The 12,051-nt window shown below is 36.4% G+C and overlaps 1 protein-coding gene across 1 annotated transcript in view; it reads left to right on the forward strand.

Moving 5' to 3' along the window:
* LOC124163044 (signal peptide, CUB and EGF-like domain-containing protein 2) overlaps window positions 1-11,816 on the forward strand; it is a 35,128-nt gene extending 23,312 nt beyond the window's left edge. Inside the window, exons 14-20 of the mRNA XM_046539828.1 lie at window positions 2,031-2,134; window positions 4,581-4,745; window positions 5,685-5,846; window positions 5,935-6,129; window positions 7,556-7,708; window positions 10,473-10,552; window positions 11,420-11,816. Coding sequence (XP_046395784.1) covers window positions 2,031-2,134; window positions 4,581-4,745; window positions 5,685-5,846; window positions 5,935-6,129; window positions 7,556-7,708; window positions 10,473-10,552; window positions 11,420-11,566 — 1,006 coding nt within the window. The 3' untranslated portion in view covers window positions 11,567-11,816. The remainder of the gene's footprint in view (window positions 1-2,030; window positions 2,135-4,580; window positions 4,746-5,684; window positions 5,847-5,934; window positions 6,130-7,555; window positions 7,709-10,472; window positions 10,553-11,419) is intronic.
* The last annotated feature ends 235 nt before the right edge of the window (window positions 11,817-12,051 follow it).

A 12,051-nucleotide genomic window follows, 5' to 3' on the forward strand; every position in this document is an offset into this window, starting at 1 on the left:
TGCCAGTGGTTGTCTTTGGAGCTTGGGCCCTCCGAACTTTTTTCTCTTTTCTACCAACTGCCGGCGATACATCCCCCATGGGGGCTACTAGCCCAACTATCCTTTGACTTTCCCTCAACTATTAAAAGTTGTGGATGAGATCAGGATATCAGGTCCAAAATTTTCTCAGAAAATCAGATAACATAAACTGCAATTGCCAGTGCCTTAAATTTGAGTTTTTGTTTAAAAAAATCAGGTAGATTTTGGCAACAAACTCATTTAGAGACCTAGCCGTAATAACTGAGACCCTTTTGCTTAAAACCAGCGATGGTTGTAAATTTCATCATCATGCAAATGACATTTATAGCTTATTTAATGACATTCATGGTTTTCCGATGCTTGGGAATTGAAAGAAAAATGCTAGTATGTGTAGGCAACCCACGTACCACTATAGGACCCTGACATTTTGGGAATAACCTACTGGTAGCTTGTCTATGGTGGCCTATAATGCTGCTTCAATGCTATTCTCACTTGCAAATACATATTTGCTTGTTTTTAGTTTTGCCAGCTCTCAGGGTACAGCTCCTATTACTGTCCTTCACGTACATTCCTCAAGTTAGGTAGTGTTCCCGAAAAAGGTTATTTAAATTGCATTATTCTTGTATAGTTCTTTCATTCTATATGATGGCTGCATCTCCATGGCAGGCTTTGATTAACAGTTCATTCTTAATATAAGAGCTTTTTCAGTGACAGCATTTGTCTCGATAGTATCAGTAATTTGAAAATGTCTGTATTTAAGATAAAAGTACCATCTCTTTTGAAGTTACCTATGTACATATATACTTGGGTGCCTCGTTTTGCCACTTTGTTTTAGGAGTGATTCATAATACCTGGTAAAAGTTGTGTACCCAGATGGGTATTACAAATATGATTTTTTTCCAAATCTGTTAATATTTATCTTCTGTTCGCCATTTTGCCTTAAAATTTCAAAATTTTTAACGAAAAGTGCTAAAAATGTAAATAATTTAAATTTGATTTGTGCATAATTTTTTGCAATTGGGTATGATTTTGAACTTTCATTGAAATTTTAGAACGAATGTGTCAGCTACATTGTTGTTAATTATCGAGAAAATGACATTTTATCGTGCCCCCAAAAGAACTTTTGTGCGGCAGGCAACCCGAAACACGTAGCCTTATTTTATTCTATGCATGCAATAAATGATGCAAAAAAGAGATATTTTCTGTCAAAAACGCAGTGATCATGGTTGAAAATGTTAAGATAAGTCATGATTAGAGGAGTTTCCCTAATTATGTCATACATTGTCTCCTCGAGGGCAGCAAAAATGGTAAATTTTGTGTAACAGTTATGTAGCTCTTTCCATTCTTGTCTTTTCCTTATTATGAATATTATGGGTATTACGAATCACTTATAAAAAAGTGGCAAAATGAGGCACCCTAATATATATTCTCCTTCTGACTCCTCTAGAAGACAGACCATTGGGTGCCCATGGTTGGCTGATTTTCAGTATTCATTTGCTGAAGGTCTCTTGGTCCTCTTTGGAACCTTTTGAGTCAGTTAAAAGTGTGGTTGTAACATTGCATTCTCCTCAAGGCTTGGCCTAGTATTTTTCCCTCATCTGGCTTAAGGCAAATTGTAATTCTGTTATACCCAAAATTCTATTTCATCATATTTTTGATGAAAGAACAGGAGCACTATTTCTGCTCAGCACCTTCTTCACTCAGCCACTCCCTAAAGGTGGCTGTTGATGGTGGAATTCTCTAGGTAAGACCCCCCTCATCACTTTAGCCACTGGGAGCCCCACTGTAGAAGTAATCTATTCTGGATTAGGTAATTCTTAACTGGAACCTTTGAAATAAGTCCTGTACATTCGTAATTGGTCCAGGAATTTCTGTAGTGTACATAGTTCAATTGATATGGATAGTGGAATCCACTCTTCCAGCTGTTTTGTCCTTCTTGATTTTTTCTATCAACTTCTTTTTCTGCAAGTAATTAGGTATGTACTGATCTTTTTCTTTAAATTTTTGCATAGGCCCATGGATGAGGAGTTGGTCATTATTCCCAGAAGTTTTCATGCTCGAAGGAGTATTCAGCAGTCATGCCATGAAAATTCCAATCCTGCTTCTGAACATTGCGGTAAATATTTTTTTTTGGTACAGATAAGTGATTCTATTTTCTAAGCATATATATAATCATGAATGCATTAATGGGTAAATGCTATGAATTTATGACAGTAAATGCTGAAATATGAGACCAGAAATGCCTTTCTTGATATTTAATTAAAATGGCAATAAATACTATGTGAATTTCTTACCACTTTCTCTTCTGTACACTTTTAATGAATTTCTTTCTGTGAATTGTGTCATATTTTGGTTTGAGTGACCTTACAGTTACATGCTTCTGCTGGTTACCTAATCTGTCTGTTCAGAGTAAAAGTGGGTTAAATGTTTATCCCTACTTGCTGCTTTGGCAAATGGGAGTTAGAATGTGGAGGGTTGAGAGGAGAGTTCACAGGAATATGCATGTTTTTGAACGGTCAACTACGAGTCAGAGTAATAAGAATTGTATAGGAGTGCAGAATTTTCCAAAAAGTTGAGGAGCAACCACCCATGTCTCCTCTCCCTTTATCATCCCTAATAACCGCAGTGGACAAAGGATCCAAAGTGAACCGTTGATAACGGCTTTTGGGTGCAGCTGCTTTGTCCTGCAAGCTTTCGCATCCATTACATTCCGTATTTTCATTCATCGCCTGATGATGTGCCCAGTAACAGATGCAAAAGCTTGCACGACAAAGCGCAACACGCAGCTGCACCCGGAAGCCGTTAGCAATGATGCCTCTCGCTGCGAAAAACTACGTTCAAAGCGATCCAAAGTGAAACCCCAAAATTAGGGATGGTCGGATCGGATACCTCGGATCCAAATATCCGCAGATATTGCCCATCATCGGATACATCAGATCCAAAGTCGCGGAAGACATTGGATCCGGATCCGAAATTTTGAATAATAGCTTCAGTGAATGCAACGCGCAATAAGGGTGGAAAGAGTTCCGATTCTATCTTCGAATGCGCCGTCGCATGCGATTCTTTTCCTACTCATGAACCATTTTGTTTGAAAGCTCTCCCAGAGGCTACATAGGAGAATTTCAGCCATGGAAAATAAAAATAGCAAAATACGACTGGCACATAGTGTGACTCTTCCCAAGAGATTGAACAATCATCGGGGAAAATTCAGTGACAGGAATTTGAAAATGCATTTGGATCCGAAAATATCCGATCCAAAAGATCCGGCTCCGAAAATCAAGGATCCGATCCAAATCCGGATCCGATAAAAATCCTGGATCCATCCATCCCTACCCAAAATGCTAATGCTCTTTTTATCCTGTTTAATTTTTATTTTAGCTTGCCCCCTTCAATCATGATCCTTAATCCCCATGTCAGTTTATTACCAAGAGCTATTCTCCCTCCCCATCTCGCTGTGTTATTACCCTAGGAAAAACACTGACATGAGAATTAAGGATCATGATGGAAGGAGGTGAGCTAAAATAAAAGAAAATTAAAGAAGATAAAAAGAGCATTATGCATTTTTGGGTTTCACTCAGGATCCTTCGCCCTCTGAATCAGAAAATGATTCCTTGAGGATGTGGAGGAAGGTGATGGGTGAAGTTGGTAGGAATATGGTATCTAGATAGTATTTATGTCTGTTTTATGTCCTTACCCAATAGAAATAAAATACATGCGGATGTCAATTGTTTGGAAATTGAAGGAGACCAAACCTTAAGTACAATGGCAACACAGCTGCAATAGAAAAAAATAAGTATTATTCTATATTACTGAGCAAAAATAAAAACATGCAGCATAAGAGATTTATGACAGTAATTAACAACAGTTAATTAGAAGGTGATATGTATGATGATTAGGGGCCCTAGAGGCCCTGTGGGTGGAGAACTTAGTTTCTAATCCAAGGATTCTGGGTTCAAATCCCACTTGAATTCTTCAGGCTCCCTAAACAAATATTTTTGAACTTTGAGGTGGCCCTTAGAAAGGAACTAAACCTCCCTTATCAGAATGTATAAAATTCATGTTCTGGTTGCTTAGTTTGGCAAGACATCTACTCAAAACCATGCGAACCACCCTGGACACTAAAGATGAAGCACTGAGGGAGTATGTGAAGGGAAAGCCATTCTTGTGAGGTAAAATCACTCTTAGCTATGAAAAAGTTGCAGGGAAGAGGGTTTTCACTGACGATCATGAGTGAAACATGTGTGCATATGTCCATAGGAGGATTTAGGGGGGATGCGGGGGCACGTGCCCCCCAGATGCTTTAAAAATAGACAAGATTTTTATTAGGGTAATCATTATGTTCGTTTTATTTTGTGTATTACAGAGCCTCAATCATTAAATTTAATATTAATACCTTTCATATATGAATAAAGAGAATATTTTATACAGTAATTGCTGCATTTTGTTTTAAATCTCAAATATGAGAAGACCAGTCAGGCCCCCCTTGTGTGTCCCCCAGAAAAAATCCTGGATCTGTCCCTGCACATGTCAATGAATTCTTTTGCTTTTGTTTTTTTTTACAGAATTTTGCCACCCAGGGACATTCTCAACTACGGGGCATCCTCCTTGTGAACCCTGTCCTGTCGGGACATACCAACCTGATCGTGGGAGACTCAACTGCATTCAGTCAGGGGTCAAGCAAGCATCAGGGGTCGGAGCCAGATCATTCTTTGAAGTGGCTGGATCAGGTTAGAACATCCAATTAATCACAACAATACAGTTTTCTCTATATCACTAATCCTCTCGAAATCTGTTCTCAGTGCTAAATGTTCTTCCTTGAAGGCGTTTCTTGTCGTGGTTCCATCCTTATAAATATCTAAAGTTTTGTCCCATATCACAGGTTTTGCTTCAGCGGGCAAAATAAAAACTTCAGCATCTATTCCTTTCATTATTGTTAGGAGTCCACCAAAACACACAAACTGAAACCAAAAACTTAAACCAGAAACTAAGTCAAAATAGAACCGAACCAAAAGTACTGGAGACAGCTCCCACACAACTGAAACCATCTAGTGTGAAAGTGTGCATTTGTTTAGGTGGATCACTTAGCAGAAAGACGATACGGCAGCTGTGTGGCTCCAAAGGAAATGAACAACTACAATGTGACTAAAATAGTGCCCGTATTTTAACCATATGATGTGAAAGGTCTCGTACACTTCTTCGGTGTACTAATAGAAAAAGGCCCTTGTGGTTTATTCCTGCACCGGCAAAAACATGTAATGTGCAAGGAGCATTAGAGACCTGTAGGTGGTACATGCAATCCAGTCCCATTAGATTGGAAAGGGGTCGGGAGTTGTAAAAGAAGAGAGAGAAAATAATTCTTTGGACCCCTCTAAAGCCTTGGGACCCATAGAAAACTGCCTGCTTAGTCATGTACCTCTTATCAAATTTATTTGTTGCAATTTTGGTGCCAGAATAAGGAATGCAGGATAGGCTTAGGAATGTAACTTGGTTGTTATTTTCTTCATTGGGTTATATTTCATTGCCTGGAAACCATTTGTAAAAGTAGTGGGTGTTTTGTTTCTGGCTCACCAAGCTACGGAGATTCATACATTATTTGGATCCCTTTTATTTGGTTGAATTAAAGCTAATTTAATTTTTTGTAAAAATATGATTTGTTTTACTTTCAGTGATATGTGCCCCAGGGACATTTTTCAGTAAGGAGGCTAAGTCATGCATTCTATGTCCCAAAGGAACTTATCAGTTTCGCAAAGGGCAAAACTTTTGCATTCCTTGCCCTGGAAACTCATCTACTGATTATGCTGGAAGCAAACGAGTTGATGACTGTAAAAGTAAGAAAATCTTTTTGCATCATATGCTTGATCAGTCAAGCCGAAACTTAGCCTCGGAAATATTGTTACCATGTATCTTCCATTGCAGGAGGAAACTGTGTTAGTTTCATCAACGATCTCTTTGGTGTGATTGAATCTCCTAATTACCCTGGAAATTATCCTAATAACATTGACTGTACTTGGATTGTAAAACCAGGAAAGGGCCGAAGATTGCTGGTTATTGTCCCTGATATAAAATTGGCCAATGATAAGTGTGGTGATTACCTTGTTATGAGAAAATCAAGTGAGTGGTAGACATCAGTATACTACTTCCTTACAATGTTCTCTTAGATGTAGTACACATATGAAATATTATTAATTAATTTCCGCGTCTTTAGGCCCTCTTTGTGCTTTCATAATTAATCATGTCAGTCAAATGGAAAATTATAGTAGCAGTGTCTGTTCCTTGGCCAGTAATATTACAATGACATCCATTAAAAAAGTATCCAGGCTCTTTCACAGTAGTTTCACCCGGTATAACTCGATTTTTTATAGATATATAACTGTATATAACTTCAAATATGAGACCATTCTGAGAGTTTTCACTAGTTCATTGTAGTTTAACACGTTGCGTACGGATGGCGAGAATTCTTGTCATTTTTTTCCTGAACGTTCCAGACGGATGGCGAAGATTCTCATCATTTAGGCACGTCAACCTAAAAAAATTTAAAGTGTACAATACGTATTCGTTAGTGCGTTTTCAGTAGTTGTTCGTTATTCATAATGAATTGATGCATCATAACGTTTGATTGGATAAAGTTATATTCTAAACATTAGCTTTTTAACCATGTTTAAGCCAAAGGCATTAGGCCCTAATAGGCACATATTTCCAATCTTGGCATTCCTAGGTATTTAAATACACTGGTACACAACATGTTAAGTAGTATAACTGGACTTGACGCAACATTATATGGGCCAAATACAGTTTTCTGTTAATTGTAACGCATTATAAGAAGTATAACAGTTACATCAACAATAATCCAGGTTATTTAGAGCTCTGTGAAGATGATCTCAATTAATTCCATCTGATGTGAGAGATACGTCATGAAAAAGTCTTATGCCAGATATGCAGAGTGTTTGGTGTACTTTACACCATTTGCTGCATTTTCTCAGAGATAATATTTATTCAGCTGAAGGATAGCCACAAGAATCAGTATATATAGGTCTTAGCCAGTTGAAACCCTATTTGGGAGGAATAAACTTAAAAGATAGTGTGACTGTGATGTAACTGCGGCAGTAGAAGTCTGATGAAAATTTAGTCATGTATTGAATAGGAAAATGAAGCTAATTTTAAAGTTGATATGTAGTAGGTATAATCATGAGTAGAAAATTTATTTTATTCCTTAGAAGTGATAATGGGAAATAGTAAATTTTGGAGCAATGACTGCTATGTGAATTGAGTCTGTACAGCATTTGTCATTCAATTTATGTTTCACTTTTGGAGAGAACCTGTCTGGCTCGTTGCCAAATTTGATACAATTTTCATTCATACTGTAATATCTGGTCCTTTTATGGTCTGAAAGAAGCCGAAAATTAAAGATCTTACTCTTTGTAGGATATAAAATAATATAATTGTAGTTTTTACGATAACTGGTGTTCATTGTCTGGACAGTTAGTCTTATGATGTACTCTATTGCTGTGTATATGATATGATTAATTTTTATTTTCAGAGTCACCATACTCTGTTACCACTTACGAAGCATGCAAGTCTTCCAACCATCCAATAGCTTTCACAGCACGCACCAAGAGGCTTTGGATGCAATTCAGATCAGACGGTAACAATTCTGCAGGTGGATTCCACATACCTTTTGTTACATACAATGGTAATGATTCATTTTGCTTTCTAAGTGTTAGTAATATTTCTGTTATCTTATTTAATCAGTATATTCTTGGGGATAAAAATTTAAAGGAAATGGTTTAGGTTCATTGCTAACCCTCGTATGGATTTGCAAATTTAGTCACGTCGTTGGATTTATGGCACCACAGCGGCACTGCATTTTATTTTTTTAATATCTTTCAAAATTTGCCTTTATTGGTATGTTTTCTGATTGATAATGCTTCTGACATCTATTATCATTATTTCTCACCATGTTTTGCTAGATTGAACCAAATATTGCAGAAATTATAGCAAAAAATCTTGTACGCTGCATTATTTTCAATTTGTTGTTGTAATACTCTCTATTTCTGTTCCCTTGGTCTTTTATTTTTAAAGAAAGTTTTAATTTTGGATGTAATGGCCATTTTAAATATTTTTTCATGATATGCAATGCTTGTTAAACTCCACTTTTTAATGTGTACATTGCCATATTTTTTATTTACCTTGATACCTACTAAAAATGAGGACCAAATACAAGTCGTATGTGTCCATGTGATATATTTTGCTTCACTGCGTCCAGCCACATGTTATATCTTTGCATTGTACACAGAAGGCCGAGTTCTTAAACATTAATGATTGAAAGGGTGAGGGTGAAGTGAAAAGAGGTGAGTGTTATTTTGTGATTTTCATAGGATTCTGATAATCGAGACTAATGCTATGAATATTCTGGGAGCTTATATCCTGCAATTTCTAAAAATAAAGTCAGCTGGGATTTCAAATATAAAGTATATGGGGAAATTAGCGATGCGTCTAAGAATCCAGCACCGCTTTGGAGGTGGGGCTAGGAGAGTCGGTATTTTTTGCCTCCATCAGAGCCCATTCCCTCACTGGGGACGTTTCCTTAGAGATGGAATGGTAAATATGATGTGGGGGAGCACAGCAGATGAGGTTTTGCTTCTTTGGTGGGCAATTCAAAATAGTTATTTCTAAGGATGTTGGGTTATTGGTGGTAAGTAAGAAGGAGCAGGCGTCTATTTTCTTTGGTCCGGCTCAGCGTGAGGGACTGATGGAAGAGCTAGTGTTCTGGGGTGACGAAAATACCCTCGTGCTGGGAGAACCCAGCTCACCTTTTCTTTCTATTGTACTGACCCAAACATTAAGACCATCTATACTTGCCCACTAAGCTTCCTTATTTGTCATTCACCACCTACTTCCTTCCCCCCATAAGTGAATGAACTTTTCCCCACCCTTAATGACCCACCTGAGGTAGACCTTCTTGGAATGAAGGGAGGGCCACCCTGGGGCATTTTGACAAGGCGTGTGTTCCCTTTCCCTCATGCAGCGATGGGAGGATAAAGAAAGAGCAAGCTATAGTGTCTAATTGTCTCCTTGCACTCTCAACCTTTTTTCACAATATGGATTTTCTATGCTTACCTGGTATTCTAACAATCCTGGTATTCCCTAATCCTTGTCAGTGAACACACCACCGTGTATCTTCACCCCTTACCCCTTCACCTTAAAATAACATTCCTGGCATTACTGATCTATCTTCTCCTCACTCACGTTGGTAAAAACCTGATGAATAAAATCTCTAGGCATTTGAGCACACAAAGAAATGAGAAATATGTTTACAAATTTTACTATGTGGTAAATTGTCTATTTAACTGCTCATCATGAAACGATTTTTACCATGTGAACACTGAACTAATTCTTAGGCAAAAGAAATTCTTTTCTGTCAAACAATTAGTTAGGCACTTATCTTGATTTCACTCCATTGATAAACAGTAAAAATAACATTAATGCCATTGTGTGGACTAGTGCAGTCGCAAAGGAATATTTTCAAAACAGAGGTACAAGATGAATAACAGTAACCATGCAATGTGTTCTTCATGGTGGTCAGTGAAACCTCTGAATCTCCTGCCGAATTACAGCTACTCATTCAATGAGAAATTTCCACACGAAGGTAAAAAAGCAATATTCTAGGAATTCGGATTACACAATGTGTTGAAATTTTATTAGAATTGCAGCTTGGTGTAATTCTAAACATGGTAACCCTGGGATTTACCCTAAGGTGACCAACACCACAGCAGGTACGCGGATGCGGAGCGGAGACTGTACCCAGCAAAAATACGTCGGAGGCCATGGAGAAAAAAATCCTTGACTTGCCATGAGTTTCTAAGAATAGTTCTTGTAAAGAGATTAAGTCAATGAACATTATAAAGGGGCAAAAATTATGATTCTTGGCTAAAAGACAAAACAAAATTAGTGTAGTAATATTTTCGTTTTATTAAACAATTTCATTTTGTTTATAAAGTTTAAAAATTCAAATAATATGATTATAAATAGATTATAGCATTTCATACAAAACATAATAACTTTGAAATTAGCATTGAGAGTGCAGTCCCCGAGGTAGCAATGAGGAAAGTCTCGGGGGCACAGAGGTGCCATAAATCCAACAACGTAACTTTTTCATTGGAGGCCAATAAAATGAAAAGTATACACAACTATGCAAGCAAAAATATATTTATAGATTGAGAAATAAGAAAAAATATACTCCTGAAAATTTGGAAATGATCCATGAGGATGGAAAATTTTTACATCATTTCTAAAACCACGAGTGCCGCTAAGGTGCAGCGAATCCATGAGGGTTAAACTTTGTATTATCATTCTTGTGTTAACATGATGCATTTGATGGCATTTTTACCTTTGAAATTTAAAAATTATATTAACCCATTGGTTTTATATATTTTTTTCTGGACTTTTTCATGTAGAGGAATACCAGTCTTTAATTGAAGATATTGTTCAAGACAGCAGACTATATGCATCAGTGAGTCACCTGAGGATTCTACAAGTAAGTTCTTTTTCTTGAACATTGACACATTGAACTTTGCTTTATTCTCATGAGAAAAAAAGAGCAGGTGCTATACATCTTGGATTTATTGTTTTTTGTACATACTAACAATGGACTCCATTTTACTCAGACATAGGCCACTGTGTGGCATTTTGCTGATACATGGGGGTGATGTTTCGAGTTCTAAGTATTCTCTTATTAGAGTTACTCTATTCTTGTAATACCTGTTTTTTCCTTAAGACCTTGCTTTATTCTATCAGCTTTGCACATCAGTCGCTTTGGTGGTGTAGATAAATGTGGTAGGATAGCATAATTTCATCAAGCAGTCATGGTGATTGGCCTTTAACATTGTACTTTACACCCATGATAATGTTCACGATAAAGATGATTGCAAATTAATTTTTCTATTGGATACCTATGTTCAGGGTTTCAAATATAATTACCAATCAAAATTCACAAAATATTAATGTCTGCATAGAGGATTTGAAGGAATAATCTGTTATCTTAATCAACCAATTAAATCATATCTGGACAAAATATTCAGCAATAGAAATGAGAAACTTTTAATTATAGAGAGAATTAAAAGATCAGGAGATTTGTGAATGTTGGAATATTATGGAAGTGAATTTCTGCATTAAAGCTTGGAAGAAATGTCATTAACCGAAAGAGTCAATAAATGGACTCTTTTTTTGCAGTGGAATCCAATATTATACCTGCATTGATTTTTTTTGTATTTTGTCAAAAGTGAAAACAATGAATTTAATTAGGACAGTTTATGCATCATATGCAAAATAGATTATAGTCAGATGAGTTAGTGAGATGAGCTGATTGCATGAAATGATTCATGGTTGCCTTGCTACTTTTCAGGATAGGAAATTGTTAATGGCTTTGATGGAAGTCATTGCACAACCTATTAATTACTACAAGTATGCAAATGACCAGAGGAAGATACTACCCAGTTCTTTCATTCGGTTGATGACTCCCAAAGTGAGAAAGTTCTTCTCATATCGGTGAATGTGAAATAATTTTGATGGAACAGTTCACTGCAAAACATGGTGAATAGTGGTGCAATGAATAATGATTTGGATTAAGGAATGTAAAATACATTGATAATTCAATTTTCTACCTTATGTGCCTGACTAGCAATGATTCATTGCAATTTGAACATTTTTATTTTGTTCACTTTGAGTGAACTTATGATTTAATGTATTGTTGACATAGCTGATGTATAGTTTTTGTATATATATGTTTTTAATTTTTTGCATTCCTCATTTTTATTTTTTACTATAAAAGTAGACAATTAACATTAAAGGAAAAAAAAAGAGAACAAAACATCCAATGTACCCCTGGAAAATAGAGTTCATAAAGCAGACAAAGAAAAATATAGCATAGATTAAAAATATAGTAGTACCCTGTAACAACGATAATGTTTGATCTTACGATTACAATAGTTTTTTTGTGAATAGAGAAATAGTCTATGAAGTGGTATTTCATCAAAT

This window comes from Ischnura elegans, chromosome 7 (assembly GCF_921293095.1).
Source record: "Ischnura elegans chromosome 7, ioIscEleg1.1, whole genome shotgun sequence".
NCBI classification, from domain to species: Eukaryota; Metazoa; Arthropoda; class Insecta; order Odonata; family Coenagrionidae; genus Ischnura; species Ischnura elegans.